General features: G+C 41.4%; 1 protein-coding gene across 2 annotated transcripts; it reads right to left on the reverse strand.

The window, feature by feature from the left end:
• Window positions 1-4,623: 4,623 nt before the first annotated feature.
• On the reverse strand, window positions 4,624-12,746 carry LOC143034434 (uncharacterized). 2 transcript variants are annotated; one of them, XR_012967246.1, is made up of 2 exons: window positions 4,869-12,746; window positions 4,624-4,757 (listed from the first exon to the last, which is right to left on the reverse strand). XR_012967246.1 is itself a non-coding variant. In XM_076200486.1 (2 exons), exon 2 carries the CDS (start codon window positions 11,507-11,509, stop codon window positions 5,267-5,269), a length of 6,243 nt encoding a protein of 2,080 aa, XP_076056601.1. In that variant the 5' UTR covers window positions 11,510-12,280; window positions 12,392-12,746; the 3' UTR covers window positions 4,634-5,266. The 2 variants fall into 2 exon arrangements, 1 of the variants encoding a protein (XP_076056601.1); XM_076200486.1 differs by having other exon boundaries at window positions 4,634-12,280; window positions 12,392-12,746.
• Window positions 12,747-13,721: the final 975 nt, after the last annotated feature.

The raw sequence follows: 13,721 nt of genomic DNA on the forward strand, positions 1-13,721 counted from the left end.
AGAGAAAATACCACGGTTGTCCGTCCGATTAGCAGAAACTCAAAAGCCTATAATCCAACTTCACTTGGTGAAGATGAAAGTCTTTAATCTATGATTCCACACCTTCCCTCTTGTGCCAAAGCATTCCTTTTAAACATACTAAATGAATTTTGGCGCTCAGGATCTTCACCAAAGTCATGGAAAACTTCAGTCATTGTTACTGTACTAAAGCCTGGAAAAGACTACAGTCTTCCTCAAGGGGTACAGACCTATTGCTCTTACCAGTTGTATTTGTAAGATATATGAGCGAGTGATCAATACACGACTTTTTTGTTTTTTAGAGACAAAAAATCTCTTGTCTAATAGACAATTTGTCTTTAGAAAAAACAGAATCACTTTAGACCCTCTTTTATTCCTCACACAGGAAATTCAGAATGCATTTGCTGTACAAAACCAAGCCATAGGAGTCTTCTTTGATTTGAAAAAGGCTTATGACACTATCTGGCGATGTGGAGTCCTAAAACAATTCGCTGATTGGGGTGTCGGAGGTAACATATTCTTTGTCATAAGATATTTCCTTTCAGATCGTCACTTGAAAGTTAGAATGGGCTCGTCTTTTTCTTCGCCATTTATACAAGAGGAAGGCATACCCCAAGGAAGTGTTCTCTATTTAACATTGTCATCAACGGATTACTAGAGCAAGTCCCCAGTTGGTGTACATGGCTTGGCTTATGTATGCCAATGGTTACGCAATAGTTTGTACCAGGTCATCGGCATTGGAAGCAGATCGGAAGATACAAGATACTATAAATTTTACAACTACTTGGGCCAAAAGTAAAGGCTTTAAATTCTCTCCAGAGAAAATTAAAGCTGTTCGCCTCTGTCGAATAAGAAAAAGAGAAGAAATTCCAACCCTATTCCTAAACTACTCCATGCCTCCATACAAAGATCATGTGAAATATTTGAAAATGATTCTCGATAAGAAATTGAGTTTCAATTTTCACTTCAATTAATTAATTGATTGGAAACGTGAAGCAACGACCTAGCATCCTTAAAGTTGTTCACGTTTTAACTGGGGGAGCAGACAGAACAGTTTTTTTCACTGATGTATCAGGTTTTATGTCTAAGTAAAATAGACTATGAATGTCAAGTATATGGAGGCTCGTGCAACAAAACTTTGGCAAAATTATACATAGTCCACAACATGGCCTTGCGCATCTGTACTGGCGCATATAAAACGTCTCTTATAATTCATACGTTGTTTCAGGCATCCTTCCTCAATTTATTTGAAGGGAAGAGCTCGGTTTGAAATGTTTAACCAATTTTCTGATATCCAAAAATAGCCCTAATTCTAAATTTGTTAAGGAGCCAACATGTAGAGCACCAACACGACCTAAATAATCAAAATCGTTAGAAATTAGACTTGTAAACAATGATAAGGAGGTGGGTTTGATAACTCCTCGTGTTGAGGAAATATGCCAACCACAATTTCCTCCTTGGTGTAGGCCTGTGGTCAGTATGTGCCCAATTTGGGACGCCAAGAAAACTTGTTCGGCAAAGGAAAGGAATTTTTCAGAACATATCAGTAGGCATAATGATGCGATAAGTGATTTTACGACGAGTCAAGAACTACAGAAGGTTTAGGCTGGCAGTCCTTAATGCTCTAGTTTATATTTTTAACAATCTTACCATTAAAATATTTGTGGTACAGATTGTATGAGTATACTAATATCTCCAAGGGACATTTTTCTAAACCCTATTGTCCAATAACTTCAACACTGGCTAGTTTTTTCTTGTAGTTGTGTTACTACAGTTGGTGAAGGTAGTCGCCCGTGAGAGAAGGAATTAAGAAAACTCCAATTCTCTCGGAACTTGTGCATTGGAAGTAAAGTGCGAGTGTAGGCGAGTAAGGCTGCTGTCTTGGCAGCGGAATAGAATTCTTTATGCAAGAAGGGTATAATACATATTTACGAGCAGAGTGAATAATCTGGATTGCAAATTACAATTCTAACCATACAGAAATATTACTACAAACATTTATATATATTTACATATTGTTATGTGGAACATAAAACTGTCAACAAAGATATCTTTCCATAAGGCATGTCCCAGCGGGGTGACAATTATTAATACAGAATTTGATTATGGTACACGTATTCTATAGAAAACGATTTCTTCAAGGCGTGACCTTGCTACATTCTGACCAATAGGAAGAGGGTAACTGTTAAATTTTGTTAGGTATCCTTGAAGAGGTATGTTACTACATTAGGGGACGGTGCTTGTCAGTGAGAGAATGGATAGGATTTAATAAAATTTAACTCTTTCAAGACTTGGTTATTATAATTAAAATACGAGTACAGGCGAATTAAGTCGATGTCTTCCTGGTAAAACATAATTCTTTAAGCAAGAAGGACATAATGCACATTTAGGAGCGCCGTGAATAATTTGGTTTACATAATACTATTCTAACCGTACAGAATACTACGACTAACATTTAAAGATTTTTACATATTGATACGAGAGACATAAAAGCATTAATAATGTTATATTTCCATAATGCAAGTTCCAGCCGGGTGACAGTTATTAATACAGAAATTAATTATGGGACACGAATGTTACAGAAAACGAGTTCTTCTAGGCGTGACCTTGCTACATCCTTACATATAGGAATCAAAGGGAACGAGCTTGCTGATGTTACTGATAAGGCAGCAACTAGGCCGGCTCACGTGACATACTGTAAGTCAATGTCCTACTCATGGACATTAAAAATTGTATTAGGCGTTACTCTAGAAAGCAGTGGGAGCTCCACTGGGTAAATTTAAACCGTAATCTTAAACTATAATCTGTTGGGCCTTCTATCTCCATTTGGTGCCATATTCAGAGAGACAAAAGATCCAATATTATTCTATCTTGCCGCGTGTAGGTCATACGCACTTAACTCAAAAAAAATTGATGGCAAGTGGGGCTTAAAAGCAGGTTCCTCTCTGCTCCACATGCCAAGAAATTTTAAATGTAAACATATTTTAGTGGAATACCTCCGTTTCTCATATGAACGGAGGCCTAACAGTTTCAACTTTCTATCCCTGTCTGATATGATATTTAATGATTCTTTATAATGGTCTGACGGGGAAAGACCTAAGGACAAGATTGAATGAACACAAGAGGTCTATGTATATTCAAGAAAGTTCAGCCGTGTTTCAACACGTGTATAAATACATACATATATGGATATATCTATTCAGGCATTAATATTTCTATCCCTTTAATACTCTTTCTCTGAGTTTTTGGGTGCCTATTGCTAAGAATACCATTTGCTTGAAGACTTTCATCTTGTCCTCATAACAATGGACCACAATCGAAATAAGCGTTCATGCTTTTTGTGTTATTCTCGGAAATTTACATTCATTATTTCGAACTATGTGTTCTTGTCATTATTTGCACTTCATGTACATTGATTTATTGCCAAATAAAGTCTATCTATCTATCTATCTATCTTAAAAGAAATGAAGTAGTACTGTAAAAGAAGAAGCACGTATAACATAAAGTCATTCCTTTAAAAAGTAAGTTCTTTCTAAATTGTTTTCTTTTAATAGAAAGGGGTGACATTATTAATAGTTGATTATTTTAACCCTGAATGTATTAGTCGACATTCAGGTAAGTGTAGTCTGTCATAAATAATAAAATTTATCTTTATGGGGCATCTGTGGATTTTTTTTTGTAGGGATGGAGGCAGAATTAGATAAATAATACATATATGGTTAATAGTAAAGTGTTAGATCAAGATACACACTTCAGATTGGCTCATAGGCATATATTTACATTTAACATTATCTACATAACTTACATCTTAACGTTCATCAAATTAACAAGGTGACAAATTGAATTTGTCCATTTATGCCACTCAGTCATCGTTGAACAAGAGCTGAAAGCGTTCAAATCACCTCTGATATGGTAACTGTGATGGTCATGTTACATGTAATTTACTATCAAATATTGTAACAACGTATACTTAAATTGCAGACTCGCTGTCGAAAATCAATCATACAGTAACATCCTATAACGTAAAAAATTAACGAAATTATACGTGACGACCAGCAAAGTTTCAAAAACACCCTGGATTTCTAGGTGATGGGGGGGGGAGGTAAATCCCTCCCCCTTTCCCCATTTCTGGGCGCGCACGCATGCAGCCGCGCGCGCACACACACACACACACACACGCACACACACACACGCACACACACACACACACACACACACACACACACACACTTTTTTTTCGCTTACTCTGCAATGTTGTCTTAGGAAGCTGATCTACTTTTCGCTTTCCATCAAAGATCTAAAGTATCCGATTTTAAATTAACTTAGAGAACATCCAATCATTTTAGAAAATAAGACAAATAAAAGTAAAAATTGTCTGTCAGATTTTTCTTGTGTAACGAAAAAAAAGAATCTCGACCTTCGTTACACAGTAAGGAGGTGTTTAAATGGATCAAAGGCTTTAACAAGGGTGACACAAACAAGGTCATCATATTAAGACAACAGGGCAGAACTCGCAGTAATGGATTTATACTGGGCAAATTTAGATTTACGAAGGAAACAGGCAAGAATTGTATGGCGGAGTCAACTGGGACTCCGCAGATGAAATAGACAGTCAACATCATAGCGTCCGTGACGTAGACAGACTTGGGACTGAAGGTTATAGAATCACGGGGATATTTGATGCGTATTTAATGCAGATCTGATCCATCGTTCGATAATACGTTGGAATTGATGAAAAACTGTAAAAAGTACTATAATTACTATAGGCTAAAGGCTACACAAGAAGAGGGTATTACAAAGGATGCACTAGAATACTCTAAACCTCAAATACAAAGAGTTTTAAGACTTACATGGTTTGGCTAGGCGTGGGGTGTGTACATCTTTCTAGATCGGACCAAGACTGGCGCCTAGAGGTGACGTGACATCACAACACAGTAACCGGTTCTTACACACCTTCTTAAGTCTAATTCTTTAAGTGCACGTTGCACAAATAATGAGATGTTATCTTGCAGCACAGCTTGCAGACAACTTACAACGATAGTATTCTTAAGCAGACGAAGCTTCTGCTCGCAGCATACTTAAATTAAACATTACGAAAAACAAACTTGGAAACCTCTTCCGAGGGGAAACGAGCCTTACGACAAAAAGATATGTAAACATGGGGATACACGGACATATAAAAAAGCCCCGTTACCTCTCGTAACGGCACACTCCCTTCCTAATTTTCTAGGGGGAAAAATTACCAAAACTATTGACCTAGCAACACAAGCTCAGAAATGGGTCTTACATATTCATGGGCTTTGTTGTTTACCACAACTCTTACTTGGACCTTCCTGACTAAATCATCCTTGCCAGGGAATACTTTGTTTACAATACCCAAGGGCCACTGTCCTTGGGGACACTCTTGATTTTTTACCAACACTACATCATCCACCTTTACATTTGGAGAGGAATTGACCCACTTTCTTCTGGGTTGCAAAGAGGAAAGATACTCTTTCTTCCATCTCTTCCAGAATTCCTCAGCAAGGTGATGGACATGCTTCCATTGAGATTTGTATACTGCCTTAATATCTATCTCTTCAGGAAGAGTTACAGGAATATCAGTTTTCTGCGTGAGAAGGATGGACGGAGACAAAATGAAAGGACTACTAGGGTCCGAGGAAACAGGAACTAAAGGTCTGGAATTCACGATCTTACATACTTCTGCAAAGAAGGTTACTAACACCTCATGTGTTAATGCCTTGGGGTGATGGTTAGTCAGTATCACATTCATGATGTTGCGGACTATCCCCACCATACGCTCCCATGCTCCACCCATGTGAGAAGCATGAGGAGGGTTAAACAACCAAGTGCAACCTTGACTTGACAAGAAACTATTGACATCACCACCTTCATCGGTAATGGCAAGCAAGTTCAGTGCTTTGACAGCACCTACAAAGTTCGTGCCTCTGTCAGAACGCATCATCTTAACTGGGCCACGAATACAGATGAATCTCTTTAAGGCATTAATGAAGGAAGAAGTACTCAATTCTTCTACAGTCTCTATGTGGATAGCTCTGGAAACAAGACAGGTGAACAGAACGCCCCATCTTTTACTTTCGAGGAAGGAACTTCTAGTGCGCCGAGTTTTTATATGCCAGGGGCCAAAAAGGTCAACTCCTACATAGGAAAATGGCGGATTGGGAGTAAGTCTATCGACGGGTAAGTCTCCCATCTTCTGAACACACACCTTACCTCTTACCCTTCTACAGGTGACGCATTTGGAAATGACCTTAGAAATGGTACGTTTCCCTCCCAAAATCCAGAAACCACCTGTACGGACGGCTCCTTCTGTAATCACTCTCCCTTGGTGGTGCACTGTCTCATGGTAGTGACGGATCAACAACAAGCCTAAATGGGATTCCTTTGGAATAATAATAGGCCTTGCAAGCATACCCAGTATATCACCGCCTTGACTCAACCTGCCTCCTACACGAAGTAGGCCCTTCTGGTCTAAATAAGGAGACAGAGATGCAATGGGACTGGAAGGAGGTAAACAAACTTCACCTTGCAATTTAGTCATGGCAGACGAGAAATAATCCTTTTGGTATGTCTGAACAATGAAATCAGCTGCATCTTCTAGTTGATCGGGTGACTTATGTTTGTTGCACATATGCCAACCTGAACAACACTTGTTACCTTGTTTGAAAGAACGGGCTATATGCTTAAGGAGAGCTACCGCTCTTACAAGTCTCCTCCAACAGGAGAAATTAGAGAACCTCTGAGCTAATGACGCAATTGCAGGCTCTACATTGCTTTTGTTTGCACTAACAAGGGGTTCAGACTCAATTGTGTAGTCTGATACCTTTACCTCTTTATCTGTCTCAGGGCTTACAAGAGGAAAACTTCCACTGGTGGATACAACATCCTCAAATAAGCTTGAGGGACCTGACAACCAATCACTCTGATTTAGGTCGGTTATTTCAAGACCACGGGTAGCCAGGTCTGCTGGATTACAATCTGTAGGTACATAATGCCATTGGTTAGGTTCGGTGGATGACCTAATGTGGTCTACTCTGTTACTCACGTAGACATGAAATCTACGCCTTTCATTATGAATATAGCCCAAGACAATCATGCTGTCAGAATAGAAATGTCTTGCGTCTAAGGGTTTGTCCAAGCAATCCGAGATGGAATTGCTGAGATTAACTGCCATCACTGCAGCACACAACTCTAACCTGGGAATAGTATGACCATGGTTGGGAGCTACTTTAGCTTGTCCCCTCACAAAACACACCTGGTAGCTTTTGGTATCACTGAAAACCTTAAGATATGATACAGCTCCTACTGCTACTCTGGAAGCATCTGAAAAGGTATGAAGCTCTATCCTGTGAGCTTGAGACAAAGAAATACTAGCAAACTGACGATTGATGCTTATGTCCTTGAGGTCCCTTAAGGACGTTAGCCATCTGGACCATTTGGTATGGATCTTAGCTGGTATGGGTTCATCCCAACCACACTTTAGATTGGTTATCTCTCTTAGGAGTAGTTTTCCCACTATTATTACTGGAGCTAAGAATCCCATGGGGTCAAACAGACTATTTACAACAGACAGTATCCCTCTTTTTGTCGAAGGCTTGTCTGAATCCATGAACTTATAGACGAAAACGTCTCTTTGGATGTCCCATAAGAGGCCCAGGCTAGACTGCATAGGCATCGAGTCAGAAGTTAGGTTCAGCTCCTGAAGGTTATCGGCCAGCTCACTGGTGGCAAACTTTTCCAGCACTTCCTTACTGTTGGAAGTGATCTTGTGCAAGCGCAGGCGTCCTCCTTCTTGGAGTGCTGACTTAGAGTCTTGGATTAACTTGTAAGCAGTCTCCGCATCTGGCAGAGATGCTAACCCATCATCCACGTAGAAATTGTTCTCTATGAAATAGCGAACTTCAGGAGAGGCATCTTCTACAGACTTACGCAAGCCATAGGTGGCAATGGCGGGAGATGGCGTGTTCCCAAAAACGTGAACAGTCATCCTATACTCAATCAACCTTTCATCAGGGTCATTATTCTTGTACCAGAAGAATCTGAGGTAATCTCTTTGCTCAGTCTTCACTTTGAAATTGTAGAACATCTGTTCTACATCAGCTGCCACTGCTACAGCTTCCTGACGGAAACGTAGAAGAATCCCGAGAATACTGTTTGTCATATCAGGACCTGACATCAGCATATCATTTAGGGAGAACTCTCTGGATTTGGCAGAAGAGTCGAACACAACCCTGATCTTGTCAGGTTTCTTAGGGTGGTACACCCCAAACAATGGAAGATACCAGCACTTCTGATCAGACTTCAATGGTGGTGCAACCTCAGCATGCCCACGATCTAACATCTTTTGCATGAAGGCCATCATATGCTGACGTTTTTCCGGCTTTGTGCTGAGGCTACGATGGAGAGACAGTGTGCGGTGCCACACAAAGTCTCTATTATTACTGGTGGCTACAACATTGGGACGGAAAGGCAGTGGCGCGACCCAATGACCACTTTGATCCTTGCGGAACTCTGAGTTCATAACATCCAAGAACTTCCTGTCTTCAATCGACAGGGCGGCCTTGTCATCATCTTTGGTTACCTTGAACAAATCATCCTTTACTTCAGAAACATGAATCTGGTTACCACATGGTGCGACTATAGAGGGACGTCTATCATGTACAAAGGATGTTTTGAAACTGCTAATGACAGGAGGCCTACAAGTGCCATGGAGACACACTTCCCCAATGATTGCCCAACCCAGACTGGTCTGTTGAGCTAGAGGGGCATTGACAGGTCCAATTCTCTGGTCAAAAATGTAATGAGCTGAAGGCACATCTCGACCAATGATGAGTAGAATCTCAGCTTCAGGAACCAGAGGTGGAATACATTCGGCCAGATCGGACAGATGGGGATAACCACGAGCTATGGCGGGGGTGGGTATCTCTTCTCTTACATTGGGAATGCTGTCGCATTCCACTAACTGAGGGATATGTACCTCTTGTGAGTTATGCCAAGACACGATGGTGTAATTTTTGGTGGTGCGCCCAGAAGCGCCCGTTACACCTGCACAGGTAGCTAGACGATATGAAACCCGTTTGCTCAGCTTGTCAAACAAATCGAAAAACTCAGACCTTGCTAAAGAGCAATTGCACTGATCGTCTAGGATGGCATAACACCACACTCCGAGCTCTGGCTTACCTTCAGGATAGACCTTTACCAAGAAGGTCTTGGCGCAGGACTTACTCATGGAGGTGGGGTTACTGCATATCAAGGTACATTTGGAATTGACCGCAGCATCCTCCCCTCCCTGAGTCTTTACTATGGGGGTAAGAACATTTGGAAGCGGCACTTGGTTGACTACAGGGGGGCGAGGTGTTTTATCTTGAGCAACCTCCCTTCCATGCTGTGTAACCGCTTGAGTCGAACTCCTCTTCGACCTGGGTTCATCGTGATGTAAGGCAGTCACATGAGTATGGGCCTTACAGAGTTTGCAGAAAGTTCTCTCTTTGCAGCTGGAAGGAGGATGGTTACCTTTGCAACATCTGTTGCACACTCCTTTATCGTTTAAGAAAACCTTCCTCTCGCTCACTGACATGGTGCGAAAAGCCCTGCAGAAATCCAAATGGTGTACGTAGGCATCATGGTAGACGCAAAAATCTCCCTTTTCTGCCTTTCTTTGCTCGGTAGGACTAGCGGCGCCAACAGACCTGTCAGCGCCCGTGGTCGACTTACTGCCACTGGACAACATGGTGTCAGTCTTCTTCACACGCACTTGAGGAAACTTAGAGGGAGGTGGCTTCTCTGGTTTCACAAAACCATCGGCTCCAAGGCTTTGATAAGAGAAACATGGATCATTCTCGACCCTTGCCATCTCCTTCACAAACTCAATGAAGAAGGAGAAAGGTGGGTACGGCACACCGTGAGCAGTCTTGTAGTTCATGGCTCTGCCAGTCCACGCTTTCTGTATACAGGGTGGAAGTTTTGCGACAATGGGATTGATGCCTGACGAGGCGTCATAATATGCAAACAGTGTACTGTATACAGGGTTAGCCTTCAAGGCTTCTATCTGGTACAGAATGTCACACAGGTCGTATAACCTTAAGGTGTCTCTAGGTGAAATCCTAGAGAAGTTGGCGAGCTTCTTTTTAATTGAAGTCTCAATGATCGAAGGGGCAGCAAACCTGTCATCCAAGCGCTCCCAAATTCTACTGCACGCTAGGATTGGATTCTTGGCATTTGAGTTTCTAGTTGTACGGGCCCATTCTTTAGACTCAGGACCTAGGTACTTAACTAACAGGTCTATTTCCTCCTTACATGAGGTGCCTAACTCTTGCACGACTTCCTTGAAACTCTCCTTCCAAACAGCATAGTCTTCCGCAGTATCATCAAACGTAGACAGCCTGCTAAGAAGTAAATCCTTCCGCAAGAAGAACTTGCTCAAATCGGCAGAATTGGAGGTTGTCCCCAATCTAGGAGATGCACTCCGAGGAGGTTTTACTACAGGTGGTGACACATAAGAAACATGGTTAGCAACAGGTTGCTGCGCAGGTTGCACAGACCTCACCTTTACCTTTTCGATACGAGGTTCAAAACTGAATGGAACATTGTTAGCAGGCTGTGAGTTAACTCTGAAATCAGAACAGGGCTTGAAAACAGGGCTTTCAGGATTCAAGCCTACCAGATCCTTCTGACTAGCGGAAACATCGACTATACCACCCTGTTGCTCCACATATAGTTGGGTGCGGGTAGCGACTGTACCTTTTAATTGGTCCCAGTCACTGCATGTTTCCCAATCATCGTCGGCTCCTAAATGCCTAAGTTCGGCTTCGGCTTCTTCCAACTCCTTTTGCTGTGTCATAACTTTGAACTTGGCCTGCATTTCAGCCTGCTCTTTCATAAGCTGACCCTCCTGTTCGGCAAACTTGACTCTGATACGAGCGGTCTCCACCTTGGCTCGTTGCTTCCTTGCAACACTAACACTGGTGCTACTGGAACGACCTGACCTAACCGACCTTCTTGAACTGCCCTTCATGGAAGGGGGCATACAAAACTCAGAGTGGTCGACGAGGGATAAAGGAACTTGATTGGACTTCGGGTCATCTTGTAAAAACGGTTCAGTGTGGTGTTCCTCTTCCGTGACTTCAACTGAGGAAGAGGAAGCATAGTTACTGATTACCTGACGAAAAGATGCCTGAAAATCCCTGTCTTCGTGCTTCACTGATTCAGCACGAGCCAGACTTTCTGAAGTACGTTCACGCATTAAGAATTCCAGGTACCTTTTTACAGTATCCTGGTACACAGCATGGGCCTTATACAACCGAGGACTATGATTCGGTTCTTCCAATAAGGCTTGTACTCGTTCTCTACTCGCCCTTACCCTCTCTTCATGCTGATCAGACGCTCTCTGAAAGGCCTCTTGCCCTTCAGCCGTGAGGACTCTGACCCTACCGGAGACGGGTCCTTCATCTATACTGTGGTTGGAAGACATATTGCCAAGCGAGAGAAACAGTGAGAAACAAGACAGTAATATGATAAAGAAGACAAGGAAAACTCGAACTTAATCGAAAACCACGGAGTACGTTACCACACTCCTAACTATACGACTATTGAGGTAGACAACAACAGATTAAACCCTACATTTGGTTCAATCTAAAAATGCACATTAGTCGCATGCTTATATTAACATATGACAGGATTTTAGGCAAGGTAGCTTGCCTTCAAAGGAAAAACACATGCTTAACTGCGACGAGGTGTTATGTAAACACTGTTGGGACTTGGCAACCATACGTTGTTGCCACATCACACTCGCGCGCCGATGCGATCACTAAGACGACACAAGATCACTACACTTTGGCGCCACTACACTACACTTGCGCCACTACACTACACTTGCGCCACTACACTACACTTAACTTGCGCTACTACACCCAAGCACACACACGCAACTTATGCCAGGAAGGCGGCACATCAAGTTCATGTGGTGACGACGAGGGGAATCTAGACGTGGCAACGGCGTGCAGGGCGTGGTCTGGCCGAAACCTCATTCCTATGCTTTCTTCATCTGTTCGTTTCTATCGAACCATTTTTTCATTATGGCGGAGTCAACTGGGACTCCGCAGATGAAATAGACAGTCAACATCATAGCGTCCGTGACGTAGACAGACTTGGGACTGAAGGTTATAGAATCACGGGGATATTTGATGCGTATTTAATGCAGATCTGATCCATCGTTCGATAATACGTTGGAATTGATGAAAAACTGTAAAAAGTACTATAATTACTATAGGCTAAAGGCTACACAAGAAGAGGGTATTACAAAGGATGCACTAGAATACTCTAAACCTCAAATACAAAGAGTTTTAAGACTTACATGGTTTGGCTAGGCGTGGGGTGTGTACATCTTTCTAGATCGGACCAAGACTGGCGCCTAGAGGTGACGTGACATCACAACACAGTAACCGGTTCTTACACACCTTCTTAAGTCTAATTCTTTAAGTGCACGTTGCACAAATAATGAGATGTTATCTTGCAGCACAGCTTGCAGACAACTTACAACGATAGTATTCTTAAGCAGACGAAGCTTCTGCTCGCAGCATACTTAAATTAAACATTACGAAAAACAAACTTGGAAACCTCTTCCGAGGGGAAACGAGCCTTACGACAAAAAGATATGTAAACATGGGGATACACGGACATATAAAAAAGCCCCGTTACCTCTCGTAACGGCACAAATTGGTTTACTAATAGGGTCGTTAATGAATGGAATAGACTTAGTAACCATGTAGTGAGCGCTGAAACTATCAGTTGTTTTAAGAAACGGTTAGACAACTTTATGGATGGGGATGACAGGTGGTCATGGGCATGGAACTGCCTAGTGTAGGCCTTATGGTCTCTTGCAGTCTCCTTCATTCTTATGTTCTTAAATGTCGCTTGAGAATCCGACAAGATACAATGGTCTCAAACTGTCCGAAAATAGATTCAATTTGGAAGTGGGTAGAAACAACTTCGCCAACCGTGTAGTTAATGAATGGAATAAACTTCCTGCACAGGTAGTGCAATGTAGTTCAGTTCGAAGCTTTAAAAATCATTTAGATAAACACCTAAGCAAGATGCGGTAACGATTATCATTTATTTTATATTATTTGTTTTTATTTTGTTATCATTTGTCTATTTGATTCTCATTTATTATTAATTATATGTCAATTTATCATTATTTACTATTTACCTGTTTGTTTATTATTTAACTATACCTATGCATTCATTTATGTATTTTATTTGTTATTTACATTATTATAGTTTTTATTTATTCATTTATTATTATTTTTCACATCCGACCTAGATATAGACCAAAAGGTCTCCTGTCGGCATGCTCCGCCTTTGTAATCCTTAGTAGTTGTTCGCGGGAGCACAGACGGAGACATCCACCATTATTTTCTATTTCATTGTTTATTGTTCTTATTGTTTAACTGGTTCTACTCCACCAGAGTGCTCTGTAGGAACTACAGTTGTTTTTACCTGATACGTGATATATAAAATGTTACAAAGCTTATACTAGAAATACACAGCCAAAATTGTCAGAAAAAAGCAACAAATATTTACAAAAAAATCCTACCCCCCAAAAAAGAATAGAAAAAAAAAACATAATTAATACCTTGCAAACATGATTTAGTGGGCCAACATTGGCCCTAGGTTGGCATATA

The sequence above is a fragment of the Oratosquilla oratoria genome, chromosome 17 (genome assembly GCF_046742065.1).
Source record: "Oratosquilla oratoria isolate Oo_2021 chromosome 17, ASM4674206v1, whole genome shotgun sequence".
NCBI lineage: Eukaryota > Metazoa > Arthropoda > Malacostraca > Stomatopoda > Squillidae > Oratosquilla > Oratosquilla oratoria.

Bases quoted from the DNA above. Each gene is read 5' to 3' on its own strand.
- LOC143034434 (XM_076200486.1), bottom strand. From the start codon at position 11,509: ATGTCTTCCAACCACAGTATAGATGAAGGACCCGTCTCCGGTAGGGTC.